Raw genomic sequence first — 13,091 nt, 5'->3', positions numbered from 1 at the left:
GAATAAATTCATTTGTTGCTTATGGGCACAGGCTGCTTTACCAGCCAGCCCATAAAAATGTTGATTCACCTGTAAAATTTGTATTTACTCCAAAAACACTTAGGAGAGCTTTCCCTTTTGGCTACAAACTTGCCCTTCTACTACTCCTCACTCCTGGGACTAAGTGGACACGCAGCACTGGCCCCACTGCCCTTCCAGACAGGGCTGTCCCCAGAGAAGGAGGAAGCATGGGAAGCAGAGTCCAAGAAGAGCTTAGGCCCGCTGCCTGGTTCCCAGTAAGTGTTGGCTGATTTTGTTTTCAACCTGGCATGTTTACTTTTATAGGTCAACAGTTATCATCTTGGGAATTGATAAGAAATATGTTTTATGCTTTCTGACTTAAGGTTCTGCCCTGAGGTGGCTTTCCTTGATGTGAGCTCTGTTTCATTGTGTTAGAAAACTATCTGGCTCTTTAAGCAGCCACAGGTCCTAGACGCTGAATTGGGCTGAGTCATTCATTCAGAGAGGGAATTAGGAACGGCTGGGGCAGCGACCAGCTAGAAGCAGAGGCCTGAGGAGATCCAAATGCCTCTCCAAGAAACGTTCCGATACCTCAACCCCCAGCCGAGAGGGGCAATTCTCACTGGCATCATCTTACTAGAGATGACAAAGCCCCTGCGGGACGTGCCTGTGTGAGAGACCAGTTTTGGCCTCCTTCGGCTGGGGCGAGGAGGGGCGGTGGCCTCAGCCGGCCTGCTGTCGCTCCGCCTTGCTCTGCAGCCTCCTTATGAATTTCAGTGGTTGCCGGACACCCTTTCCAGCCCTGGAAGGAGTCAGTCTCCTCAGGACCCCTTTACCAAAGCTGCTGAAGTCACTAGAGATTAGCCGAACCTCAGTGAGGTAAAGTGGTATGAAGAATGGCGGTAGGGTTAAATGACGTAAAACGTGGGGGAAAAAGAATGCGCAGGTAACGGAAGACTAGAGAGAATGATGTTGAAAGTTTAAACTTCATTCTCTCTGGGCTATGGGCTGATGTACTTATTTGTACTTTTTTATGTTTGATGTATTACTACTCCGTGTTTACAAACAGCCATGTGTGGCCCATCCTTTATTCAGGAGCTATTTCCTGGTCGTGTGTGGAGGCAGCAAAGGTGGGTGAGTCCCAGGTTCTTCCAGCCAACGCCCCCACCCACAGCTCTGCCATCACTGCCCCGGCCCCGGGGCGCTGAGCTTTATTCTCTCCTGCTCTCAGCGCCTGGGCCCTCCCTGCAGTACTTTCCGCGTCACCAGCAGCCCCAGCACAAGAGGGGCGCTTCCTCCCTTCCTTCAGGGGTCACCATGTGAGGACGGCCTTTCCTGAGCACCCTGTCAGCACCCCTCACCTCTCATCACACCTTATTCCCCTGCCCTACTTTGATCTCCCTTTTGGCACTTACCGATAGGTATCTCGAGATGGACACCCACACTTGAACAGTGACCTCCCCCCAGAATGTCATGTTCTTGAGGCAGGGTCTTCAGTCGTGTTCATTGCTCTATCTCTGCCGTCTAGAACAGAGCTGGCACATAGTAGGCGCTCAGTAAAATTGTTGTAATGGAGTCAGATTTTTCTTCCTTAAAAGGAGAAGATGTGATATGTATATCTAAATATATCAAGAGTGAATATTAATCCACAAATTCAGAAGATAAGCAATATGGCATCTGCTGTTTTCTACAGTAGTTTTTAAATTCTGAGCCCCCATCCTCCTGGTCCCAGGGGGATTTCATCTTAGTTATTGCTGTGCCCGCTACTCAGTTGTGTCAGGGTCCTGAGAGTCTTATGCAGTTGCAAAGACTTGGGGGAAGGGGGCCATCTGCTAACCAGCCTATCACGTCATGTCTGTCCCGGTGGTCCCTTCAGGCTGGGTGGCTTTTTGGTACTCCTGGGCTAGGTGGGAAACCTCAGGGTCTGTGGCCTCGTGTCCCCAGGTGTACCACATGGAAGCTAGTTCTCTCGGGAGTCTTAACCCAACCTAGGCCATTCGCAGGGAGGAGAAACCCGTAGAACTTCCTCCTCTCCCCAGCCTGGGGAAATGTCCTCTTAGTGTAGCCTTGCTTTCCTGATTTTCCAAACCATTCTGATTTGAACTCTGTCCTCCCCTCAGGCCTCTTGCTTTTAGAAACCAAAAGCCAGAAACAGTTTCAGAATCCTGTTTCTCATTCTGCCACTTACTTTACCGAAGCAAAGAACACAGAGCCTGCTACTTGCTGGGATGGGGAGAGCAAAAGGAAAAGTTCAAACAACTCTGGCACAAGGCAGAAATGTGTTACAGGCATGAGACAGATACTGCAAAGAAGAAAGTAATTTATCTGGGGTGGAGTGTGGGGAGGGAAACCAAGGAAGAATAAGGCTTAATGGCATCTTGTGCTTTTGATTTGCTCCTTGAAGGCTGGGCAGGATTTCATTTAATAGAGAATGATGGATAGAAAGAGAGGAATGAGCAGAGCAAAACTAGATGTGATGTTTGGACAAAGGCAAATAATCTCATCTGACTGGATATGGTTGAGCAGTACGAAAGGAAACCAAAAAATAAAAATAAGAAGTTGGAGCCAGTTTGTGGCAGGTATACAAAACCAAGGTGGCTTTAGTCAAGTCATAAGAGCCTGGCAGCCACTGGGCCACAAAGAGGTAGGTTAGAGTTGGGCATTAGAAAATGAAATAGCAACACATCTGGGATGGATTAATGGGGGGGGCGCTGGTGATGGGAAGACCCTAGAAGCAGAGGGACTTTTCAGTAGACCGTGCAGTACCCTCAAAACAAGAAGGAAGAGGAGAAGAGAGATGTGAATGGCATTGCTGAAGTAGAACCGACAGGATTTGGCCACAGGGTGAATATACAAGAAGGGCAAGGGAAGGACAATGACAGCTTGGGTGATTGTGAGAGTGGGGTGCTCTCAGCAGACACAAGAAAACCAAGAGAAGCTGCCGTTTTGGAGGCGAGGTGACAAGTCTGGTCATGCTGAATCTGAGTTTCCACCAGCACTGTAGGTGGAGCTCTGAAGAGAGGTGAGTTTCTCTGTGATAGGAAGAAAATATGGGAGATGATGCAGCAGCAAGATGTGGAGGCAAAGGAGAAAAACTGAAGGATCCGGTGGTGGCTTGCTTTATCTTCTCAATAAAGTAGGAAACAAACCCACTCGTGGAGAGCAAGGAGAGGAGTCACTGTGGCATCCGGGAGCTTGAGAGGGGACGCAGTTTGAAACAGCTGCAGGGGCAAACATAAAAGACTCGGCCACTGAGGAGCAGAAGCGCAGATGGTGCAACCTCTAGTGTTCTCTCCAATAAAAGCAAAGTCCTTTTATGGTGGTTTTATGATATCTGTCCAGGCAGATGTGAGGAGAAATAGACTTTAAATCATATAGCTAGTTGGAGGCATGTATTAAGTTTATATCATTCTCTCTGATTCTGCTAGCAGGCAATTCTCTCTGCCTTTACGTATTGTTTTATATCACTCTTTAGGAATTTATTAAGATGCTAAATTCCCGGAACATGGTAAACACGTCAAAGAATGTCACAAACCTCCCTGGCAAAGGAGGGACTGTCCATTGCCAACCTTCTCAGCCCCCATGGTAGCTTTCCCTGCCGTGAACCTCTGTCCCTAGAGAAGCTCATTGCCACTGGCTCTCCCCTCCAAAGGCCGAGTGGTTCTCATGGCTTTGGGTAGAGAGAGAGAAAAAGCTCATCACAAAGACTAGCGGCACCTCGGACTTCAGAGGCCACCGTTGCGCCCACAGCTGGAGCTGGGTGAAAAAGAGGCAATCCTAAAATTCATTCCATTCTGTGGGGTGGATTCCAAATGCTGTCTCCCTGGTGGTTTAGGAAGGGCTCTCTGGTCAGTGTCTTCCTGCCTTTTCCGAAGCTTCCTGCATCTGCGTTTTCTCTCTGGGTTCTGATCGTTTGTGTTTCAGTTGATGGGAGCTGCTGTTGGGGACTGGATTAGCGTGGAGGGAGGAGTGGGAGAGAATGTCACAAACCTGTGTTCTTAGCCGTACCAACCTTTTCTTTGCTAAAAGACAACTCTGCAAGAGTTGGTGCTAGTATTTTTTTAAAGGTGTTTTTTTTTTAAAGATTTATTTTTTATTTCTCTCTCCTTCCCCCTCACCATGCCCCCCCCCAGTTGTCTGCTCTCTGTGTCCATTCGCTGTGTGTTCTTCTGTGACCGCTTCTATCCTTATCAGCGGCACCAGGAATCTGTGTTTCTTTTTGTTGCGTCATCTTGCTGTGTCAGCTCTCCGTGTGTGCGGCGCCATTCCTGGGCAGGCTGCACTTTCTTGCACACTGGGCAGCTCTCCTTATGGGGTGCACTCCTTGCGCGTGGGGCTCCCCTACATGGGGGACACCCCTGCATGGCACGGCACTCCTTGCGCGCATCAGCGCTGCGCATGGGTCAGCTGCACACGGGTCAAGGAGGCCCGGGGTTTGAACCGCGGACCTCCCATGTGGTAGGTGGACGCCCTATGCATTGGGCCAAGTCCGCTTCCCTAAAGACTTATTTTGTTTACTTATTCCTCCCTCCCCCTGGTGTTTGTACTCACTGTCTGCTCTCTGTGTCCATTCACTGCCTTCACTGTGTGCTCTCTGTGTCTGCTCCTTTTCTCTTCAGGAGGCACCGGAAACCAAACCTGGGACCTGCCATGTGGGAGAGTGGTGCTCAATCACTTGAGCCCTTCCACTCCCTGCTTTGTTGTATCTCTCATGGTGTTTCCTCTTTGTGTCTCCTCGATGCATCATCTTGTTGCATCAGCCCATCACACCAGCTCACTGTCTTGCTCATCTTCTCCAGGAGGCACTGGGATCCGAACCTGGGACCTCCCATGTGGTAGGTGGGAGCTCAGTTGCTTGAGCCACATCCAGGGCTAGTATTTTTAAATGAACTGGTTTCAGTTTTCATAACTGGGTATATCAGGATTATTGAGTTTTTTGGGTATTTTTTTCCTTCCTTGTAATGCCCCCACTATCAACTCTTTAGTTCAGGCCAAAGAAAGAAAAGCAAATTCCACTGAAGAGTTGGAAATCAGAGAAAATTTGGAATTGGGGTTGTCAATTGCATGCTTCCTGGGCTGGTGCATGTTTATATGATCTAGAAGCAAAGCTATATGGAGCTTGGCACACTTAGAGGAGCATTACAAAAGAGGAGCATTACATAAGAAATGAGAACTCTAGAAGGCCTTTCTCTAGGCTTCAGCCTAACAAATATTAAGATTTTCAGGGACAGAAAGAGCTCATCTGAGGGAGCTAGGTCTAGAGAGGCTTTCCTCTGCTTCACACAGTCCTACCAATGAAAACACATTCTGATGAAATTTCACCCTGAACAAACTACCTCATATGACTAAAAGAAATCCCTCTTCACTATTCCCTCCACCTTGTCCAGCATCAGTTCAAGTTTCCCAGTGTGCTATTACTCCATGCCTGTTTTGCAATAGAATCTACATATATGTGTGTGTGTGTATATATATATATAATATTTTGAACTTTTATTTTTTCCCCAATGCCTTTTGCATTTCCCTCTAGTGAGTACCACTGTGGGACCATTTCAAAATGACCTCCTTAAAGAGCATTCCTCTTCCCAGGGGGGCTAGGAAATTGGTAGATGTCAGCCCATCCCTGCATGCTCCAGTATAGCGTGCCGGGATTTTAATAAACGCATGCCATTTCGCACACCATCAAGGCCACTTGGCAGGATGGGACTTAAAGGCAGCGGGCCTTTCCCATCTCTCCCTGTGGGCCACTGTGTTTGACCCAACTGCGGCCACATATCATGTGCAGCAATGAGACGGGTTTGCTCAAATCAGCTTAATATGGGGATCAATTCTTCTGTCCCTCCATTACAAAAATTTAGGGAGGAGAGGGGCAGACCTGAGGCAGGGGGTGCTGGGGCCTCACTACTCCCCACCCCCCATTCCCCTCACCCCCGCACACGCTGCTTATGCTTCGGGATTTGGCTAGTGCTACCCTGTGGGAAAGCGTCCAGCTTCCTCTGCACTCCTCCCTGTGGAAATCTCCTTCTCCCTGGGACTCATGAGTCACTCCCTAGCCTCTGCTCTTGGAGCACTTGGTACCTCTCTCCATCAGGCACTTAGCCTGCCGGGAGGACAGTTAATTTGCACCCTCCACACATACACACACACACTCACGTTTAGAGTGCTCAGGGCGGGGAGAAGGCCAGCTTTGTCTCAGTATCTTTGACATCCAGAACAGGTCCTGTCACACCGAAGGGTTAATACAGCCCATCCTGGTGTGCCGTGGGAAGGACGAGCAAGCCAGGATCCAAGGGAACTCCTGCTCCCCACCTTGATACGGTTGTCTGGGTTCTCCTGTTCTCTCCCCACAGAACACCATAGCCCCCACCCCCACCCCAGACTCCATTCTTCTCTCAGGCACTTCCTTTGATTCAGGAAAGAAAATTTTATCAGGAAAACTTTTTAGATGTGCACATGAATTTTGATCATAACTATTCATTGGGAAATAGTCTAAAACACAGAGGCCGCTTGACTCCTTCCACCGAGCTGTGCTTCTGCATGTGGTAGGCGTTTTTGGTCCTTTGGCTGCCAGACATCCCGGGCCCCTTTCTTCCAACAATACCCTGTTTCCTTTCGGGGAAGGGCCTCTCCCCCGCCGAGAGCGCAGTCTTGGTGGTGATGAGCTCAGAGCGTCCTTGGCCTGCAGTTACCCTAGTCCCCGCCGGGTGTGGTGTGGGCTTGGGGAGGGCATGTTTTCCTTTTCAAGTGTCACAGTCAACAGGTGCTACTCTTGCAATTTGAAATTTAAATATTTAAGAAAAAGACTGATATCTGCCGAAAGAATGTCTGGCTAGATGCAACTGCTCTTCCTGTTAAGTCTGTTAGAGCAGCAACCACAGCCTTGCCTCGTCCTCTCTAGCACCCAGAGCCCAGGGGAGAGCAAACAGCCCATGTCCCCCGCCTGGAGTTGCCAAAACTCCCTTTAAAATGATTGGGGGGAAAAAATACAAAAAACCTAAAAATATGCACACACGCGCGCACACACACATGCATAGATAGATAGATGGATAGATAGATAGATAGATAGATAGATAGATAGATAGATAGATAGATAGATAGATAGATAAAAAGGTTGAACAGATTCCTTTCCTTGGGTTCTAGCGGTTATAAATCACAACTCTCCAGGCTCAGCATCTTAGAGGCAAGGAGATCAATTATTTTTACGTTTGTTTTTTGGAAATTGTTTTTTTTAAAATTTGAAGTCTTCAGAACAATAACAGCAATAACCATCACAGTCTGCAAGAAAATATAAATACACCTGTGTAGGTAGCAGCGTCTCATCCCAGGGGCCAAGCTTCTGTGTGTAAAAGGAGTTAGGCTGCAGCAACCATTCAGCCACCCGACCCTGGCGGCCCCTGAAGTCGGGCCTCAAGGTCCCCGCGAGGAGGAGGAAATGGTTTCTGAGGTTTGAACCAGGGGTTGAAATGGCATAACGTTTGACGCAACCGTGGCCCACATCGCATCTGCAGCAAGAGTCGGGTCTTGTATGCACAAGAAGAAATGAAGGCAGTGCCGGGCTTTCCGCAGGACAGCAGGGCCCACGTCAGGCAGCTTGTTGCAGGATCGCAGCCCTTGCTTTCTGGCCTTATGTCTCACACTTTCGGTGGCGTGAGAGGAGAGGACTTAGAACGTCGTGTAAATAATGAAGAACTCAGTACCTTCCAGAGAATCACCGTTCCGATTTACAGTAGCTACTCTTGGGTGGAACAGATACTGCATCTAAACGTTTCCAAGAGTCTGGTTTCTACAAAACACCTTTTTAATGCTGATGCAACCCAGTTGGAGTCACTCACACTTACCTTGATGCTGTCAGATGAGGAAGAGCTGTGGAATCAGGAGACAGTGTGTTTACTCCTGCAGCGTCAGTGCCGTGCAGCCACAGCTTTCAGGAAGGCTCCCCCTGCCCTCCTTGCTGGGGTGCGGGGTGGGGAGCGGGTGCTGACCTTTCTCCTAATCACCGATTTCCAGTTTCTGCATTATTCAAAGTGTCGTGGTCTCACACAACACATGGCCAAGCTCTCGCTCTCCTACCTCCGCTAACCCTCCTTTTCTCACGTTTCTAGCACCCGTGCTCTTCCACCGCCAAGCTGCCCAGGCAATGGAAACACCCTGACAGCGTTTTGCCCGCTTACGCTGATGACAGCCACCTGAGATGTCCGATGTCTCCTGTGTGGGCAAACGAAAGGAGGCCACTGGTGACAGTCAACATTAAATACTATTGAAGCTTAACTGCGTTTTCATTTTGAAATGAACCCAAAATAGCAGCCATTCTACTGAAGTGAAATATCTGCCAGAATCAATCTCCATAGGATGGTATCCTCAAGTGAGTTGGCTGGAACTGCCCCCAGAATGCCTGGCAAATTGACTCCCAATATTGTCCGAGTACCTGGGGCAGGGAGGGGATGAAAACGACATCTACAGCTTCCATTGATTGAGCTATTATTTTGTGCCAGGCCAGATGCTACGTGCTCCGTTAGTATCATCTCCTAGTGAGATATGTACCCTAGTGAGATATGTATTACTACAATGATGTATGGACTGGAAGAAACCTCGGAATGTCTATTCTTACTGCCTTCTTAGAGATTTTGGGAGGCTAGGATGGCAAAGAGATTTAACTAAACACACCCATCACAGGTGTGACATGCAGGGAACTAAACCCAAGGGCTCCAGGCCACAGAAAGTGCTTGTTCTTCTAATACTCAAACCTGAATGAAATCGGGCACAAAATGAGAAATTAGTATGTGTGCTGCCGAAGCAAGCACACAAAATGAGAAATTAAAAGAACAAACTTAATAAAATATTTGCAGCAAGAACAGGCACTGACTTTTTAAATTTAGTTCTCCAGTGAGCCAATTAATAGATAGGTACTATGAGAGGAAGTGATGTAGAAAAAGCTAAACATGCCATAGAATTTCAAAGCACATGATGCATAAATGGAAAAGATACACCAAGATGTGACATTTTAGTTGGAAAATTACTAACGGATGTATATTTATAAATGTATATATTTTAATGCCAGGGTATCTCAAATGTTTTTGGTATTCCAAGAATTATACAAAATTAGGTTGCTATTTATTTGGCCATAAGAAGTGGATCATTTAAAACCCAAATTAAAAATGCCTCATATAAGTAGGAGCCTGCAGGCTCTCCAATGAATGTGCACACTTTGAATGAACCTTAATTCCTAAAACAATGGAAAGGCAAAGATTCAGTATGTTCTTCGATCAGAACTTATCATGAATTCAAGATCAGAGCTTTATCATGAATTGGTACATCATTACTCTTATATAGTCAATTCTTGCTGTTCATGATAGTTATATTCTGTTCAGCCACCATGAACCATGAATTAGTGAATACTCAATCATTGCTGCTAGGGGAAATACAGGGTTAGGCTTCTGTGAGCATCTGAATCATTAGATTTTCACCAATTGGTCAGTACATACTTGTTTTATGTGTGGTTCTGTTTAAAGATACCTTATTTACTATACATTGCTGATTAACATTGAATTGACAGTCAACAATATTTTAACTCATGCTTGAATGAACCTCACGTACTTATTTTTTCTGTAAGGCACATTGCACTTAGGAATACTAGACAGCACTTCAGCACTATACTTGGGAGCATCTTAAGTAGCAAAGTCACCAACAAAAAAGTATGAAAAATATGGCACTTTATATACCGTGAAACTTGCTTCTAGTTTGAGAGCTGAAACAAAAAGGCAGAGTATCACCTTGTTTGACTTCAGTTGGGAACAGGTGACTAAAAGTTTTCATCTCTCTGCTAATGTCCATAAAAGACCATTAATTTTTGGACTGCAAATAAATTCAGTGAGTAGGTAAAATTTGCAAATAGGGAATCTGTGGGTAATGAGGATCAGCTGTAAAAGATTTTTTATTTTAAAGAAGTCCAAGGCACAACAAGATGATGCAACAAAAAGAAACAGATTCCCGGTGCTGCTGATAAGGATAGAAGCGGACAAAGAAGAACACAGCAAATGGGGGGGTGGGAGTGGGGGGAGAGTTTAATAAAAAATAAATCTTAAAAAAAAACAAGTCCAAGGTACCTTTCATGCTAAGATTTTATAAATCCCAAAAGCCCCTCCCCACAACTATTGCGATTTTGCCCATACCCGTTACTGTTCAAGAATATTTAACAAACACCTTCATGTGCATGGTATGACACACTGTTCTGTTAAACAAGTTTTACTTGCAATTTTGTTCATTGTTTGTACTTTTCACATACTCTTAGAAGGAATAAAAAATTCCTATTAAGACTCAACTTCTCATTTATCTATGTCAATCTGAATCAGTGTCACAGAATCTACTTCTCCATCCTTTGTGTTAAATCATGCAATTCTTGCTCATGCACAGCATTTTATCAATTAATTTTGCAATAAACAATCCCCTCCCCCCATAAAGGCACATTTGTTTCAAGGATCATTTTTATTGATGAGAAACAATTTTCAGATACTAAAAAAGCTAATTTTCTTGTTCATATGACATTCTAAGTTTTTCAAATTTTCTCTTCAAAGAGTAAAACCTCTGAAGTTCTCTTTTAGGAAAGTAGTTTATCCGTCATAAGGATCCCATCCTCTTTCAAAAATGAATCGATTAATCATGTCAAAAGATCTCAGAGGCTGGTCATAAGGTAAAATGTGTCCTCCACCACGAACAATTACCTTAAAGAGGAGGCACAAAAGAAAATTGTTAGAGAAATGCATGGTCTCAATACAGGGGAAGTCTTAATTCAAATTAGACTATATTTAAACCTTACATGAAGTACAAAACACCAGTTCATACCCTTGGATGTGCTGATTGTCTTGCTTTAGCTAGCTTTAATAATAGGGACTTTAAGGTAGGAAAGGTTTTAAATAGGATAGTTATTTAACTTTATGCAAAAGTTGTGTGTCTCTTTCATGTGTATGAAACTTGAACATGACTCCTTGTCTTTTTTCCCTTGGACGTGTGCTGTGCTGTGTCCTACGAGGAGGAAGGCCTGCCCAGGCCCTCTGCCTGCACAGGGGGGTGTCTGCCGGATCCACACAGCTCAGTTAGCAAGCCAACTTGACCCTCACTCCAAGCTATAGCTTCCATCCTCACCGTGTTCAGTAATAATGGTGATATTTGGATTCTCCAAAATGTGAAACAACCAGAGGAGATCCTTCACTAAACCTGAAATAAAAGGCCAGTTTTCTTTCCTGAGCAGCATTTTTTTGAGCATTAGAGCATTCATTCTACCCAACATTTCATTATGACAAAATTCTAAGTGTATGGCAAATTTGAAAGAATTTTAGAGCAAGCACTCACATCCTCACCGTTTAGATTCTCTCTCTGTTGTTTTCTCATGTATCCATCCCTCCACCCCATTATCCATCCATTACTCCAGCTTATCTTTTCGACATATTTCAAGGCAAACTGAGGACATCAGTACACTTTCCCAAATGCTTCGGCACCACATCATTAACCAGAGGTCAACATGTGTTTATAGATGTTTTTTCCTTGTGAGTAAAATTAGCATACAAGCAAGACGCATTAGTCTTAAGTGTAGACTCACTGAGTTTGACAAATGTGTGGGCGTGTGTAGCCCAAGCCCCTAACAGGATATATAAAGCACTCTTAAAGCATCTGCAGTTGAAATGAGTTCAGATCAAGTGAGGGCCTGTGAGGCTCCTCCTGGGTGCCAGACTGCACAGAGAAAAAGAGGGGTGGTCTCCGCACTCGTAAAACCTCTCGTGCTGGCAGATATCCCAAAGCAGAGGCCAAAAGAGGCTTTTTATGGTTCAGTGCCAAAAGGAAAGGTTTTGGGAGGCTAGATGTGGACAAGATCAGCGTGGCCTGAGATGCTCGGCTGTGTGTGGCATGAATGGACAGGAGCTGGTGGACAAAGCGAGGAAACAGTCATGCACAGTAGCTCCCGGCTGCAGGATCACATTCAGCAATTACACATCACCTGCACAAGGCTCTTCATGACAGCCTGGCTGGCTGGCTGCTTTTCTTTTTTTTTCAGGAGTTACCAGGGATTATTGAACCCAGGACCTCACACATCGGAAGCAGGCTCTCAACCATTGAGCTACCTCTGCTCCCCAGGCTGGCTTCTTTTAACCCCTCGAAAAAATTATCTATCTATATAATAGATCATAATATAATCTATATATTATTATATTCCAGACACACACACATACACACCGCCTTACAACCTCGGCATGAGGTAAGTGGAGCCAACATTATTAGATACATTTTTTTCCTACCACTCACAGCTGTACAGGTTGTCCACTGCACAATTGCAGGGGGCACCACTGTCATTAGAGTCGAGGGGACTAAGCTATGTGGGGTTTTCGTCTCAGTCACACAATTGTAAGTGACAGAACTGGCTAGAACCCTGGCTTCTGATACAAACACCAGCTTTTCTTCAATCAAATTGTAGTACTTGCACAATAATTGCTTACATCGGAACAGACTTCTGCAGCTTATTCTCAGATGATTTTATCCACCTCTCAGCAGCCTTCTGAGGAAGGTAAAGGAGGTAGATCACCATCTACAGATGTGAGCCTGGACTTACCCCTTTCATATACAAATGGAAACTTCTGCTTTGGGCTCCACTGCATCGATAGTCATTTTTGCTTCGATGCAATTACAGTGAGGCCGAGCTCATGTGTGCCCATGCTTGCAGATGGAAACCCATCCTATCCCACTTTTTGTCACAGATTGAAAGTAAACATATGTGGAGCAAAAGCCCCTTCATGTGACACGAGAGGAAAACTCTTGCTGACCCCCGCAATCCCAGGGCATTATTTTCCTCCTGTAGAATCCCATCCAAATCTCTAGCCTTGGCAGGAATCTGATGAGTGATTGCAGTGTAACCCCATCTCAGCTGAAGACACTTAGCTAAGTCATGTGTGTGACAAACCCCAGCTGTCTCAACTGGAAATGAGTTTGGCAGCAACAGTCCGGAAAAGCAATGAAGTGAATACCCAAGAGCTAAAGGTCACTCAGCTTTCAGGTCCAGAGCTGCAGCTAATGGGGTATAGCGTAACGTCTGGGCCCAGGAGCCAGAG

General features: G+C 45.8%; 1 protein-coding gene and 1 long non-coding RNA gene across 4 annotated transcripts in view; one reads left to right on the top strand and one right to left on the bottom strand.

Annotated features, from left to right (window-relative positions):
- The first annotated feature begins 535 nt into the window (after nt 1-535).
- Nucleotides 536-10,308, top strand: LOC131278474 (uncharacterized). Its single transcript, XR_009185773.1, has 2 exons — nt 536-879; nt 8,100-10,308. It is a non-coding gene; the product is annotated as an uncharacterized lncRNA (long non-coding RNA).
- The window catches only part of CPVL (carboxypeptidase vitellogenic like), a 130,520-nt gene continuing 127,339 nt past the window's right edge, over nt 9,911-13,091 (bottom strand). For all 3 annotated transcript variants that reach the window (XM_004476077.5, XM_004476078.5, XM_058296839.2), the window contains one exon: nt 9,911-10,715. In XM_004476077.5, coding sequence (XP_004476134.2) covers nt 10,605-10,715 — 111 coding nt within the window. In that variant the 3' untranslated portion in view covers nt 9,911-10,604. The remainder of the gene's footprint in view (nt 10,716-13,091) is intronic.

Source organism: Dasypus novemcinctus, chromosome 5 (genome assembly GCF_030445035.2).
Source record: "Dasypus novemcinctus isolate mDasNov1 chromosome 5, mDasNov1.1.hap2, whole genome shotgun sequence".
In the NCBI taxonomy this organism is placed as follows: Eukaryota; Metazoa; Chordata; class Mammalia; order Cingulata; family Dasypodidae; genus Dasypus; species Dasypus novemcinctus.
Note: the sequence above shows the minus strand (reverse complement) of the source record. Positions and strands in the feature narration are given on the sequence as shown.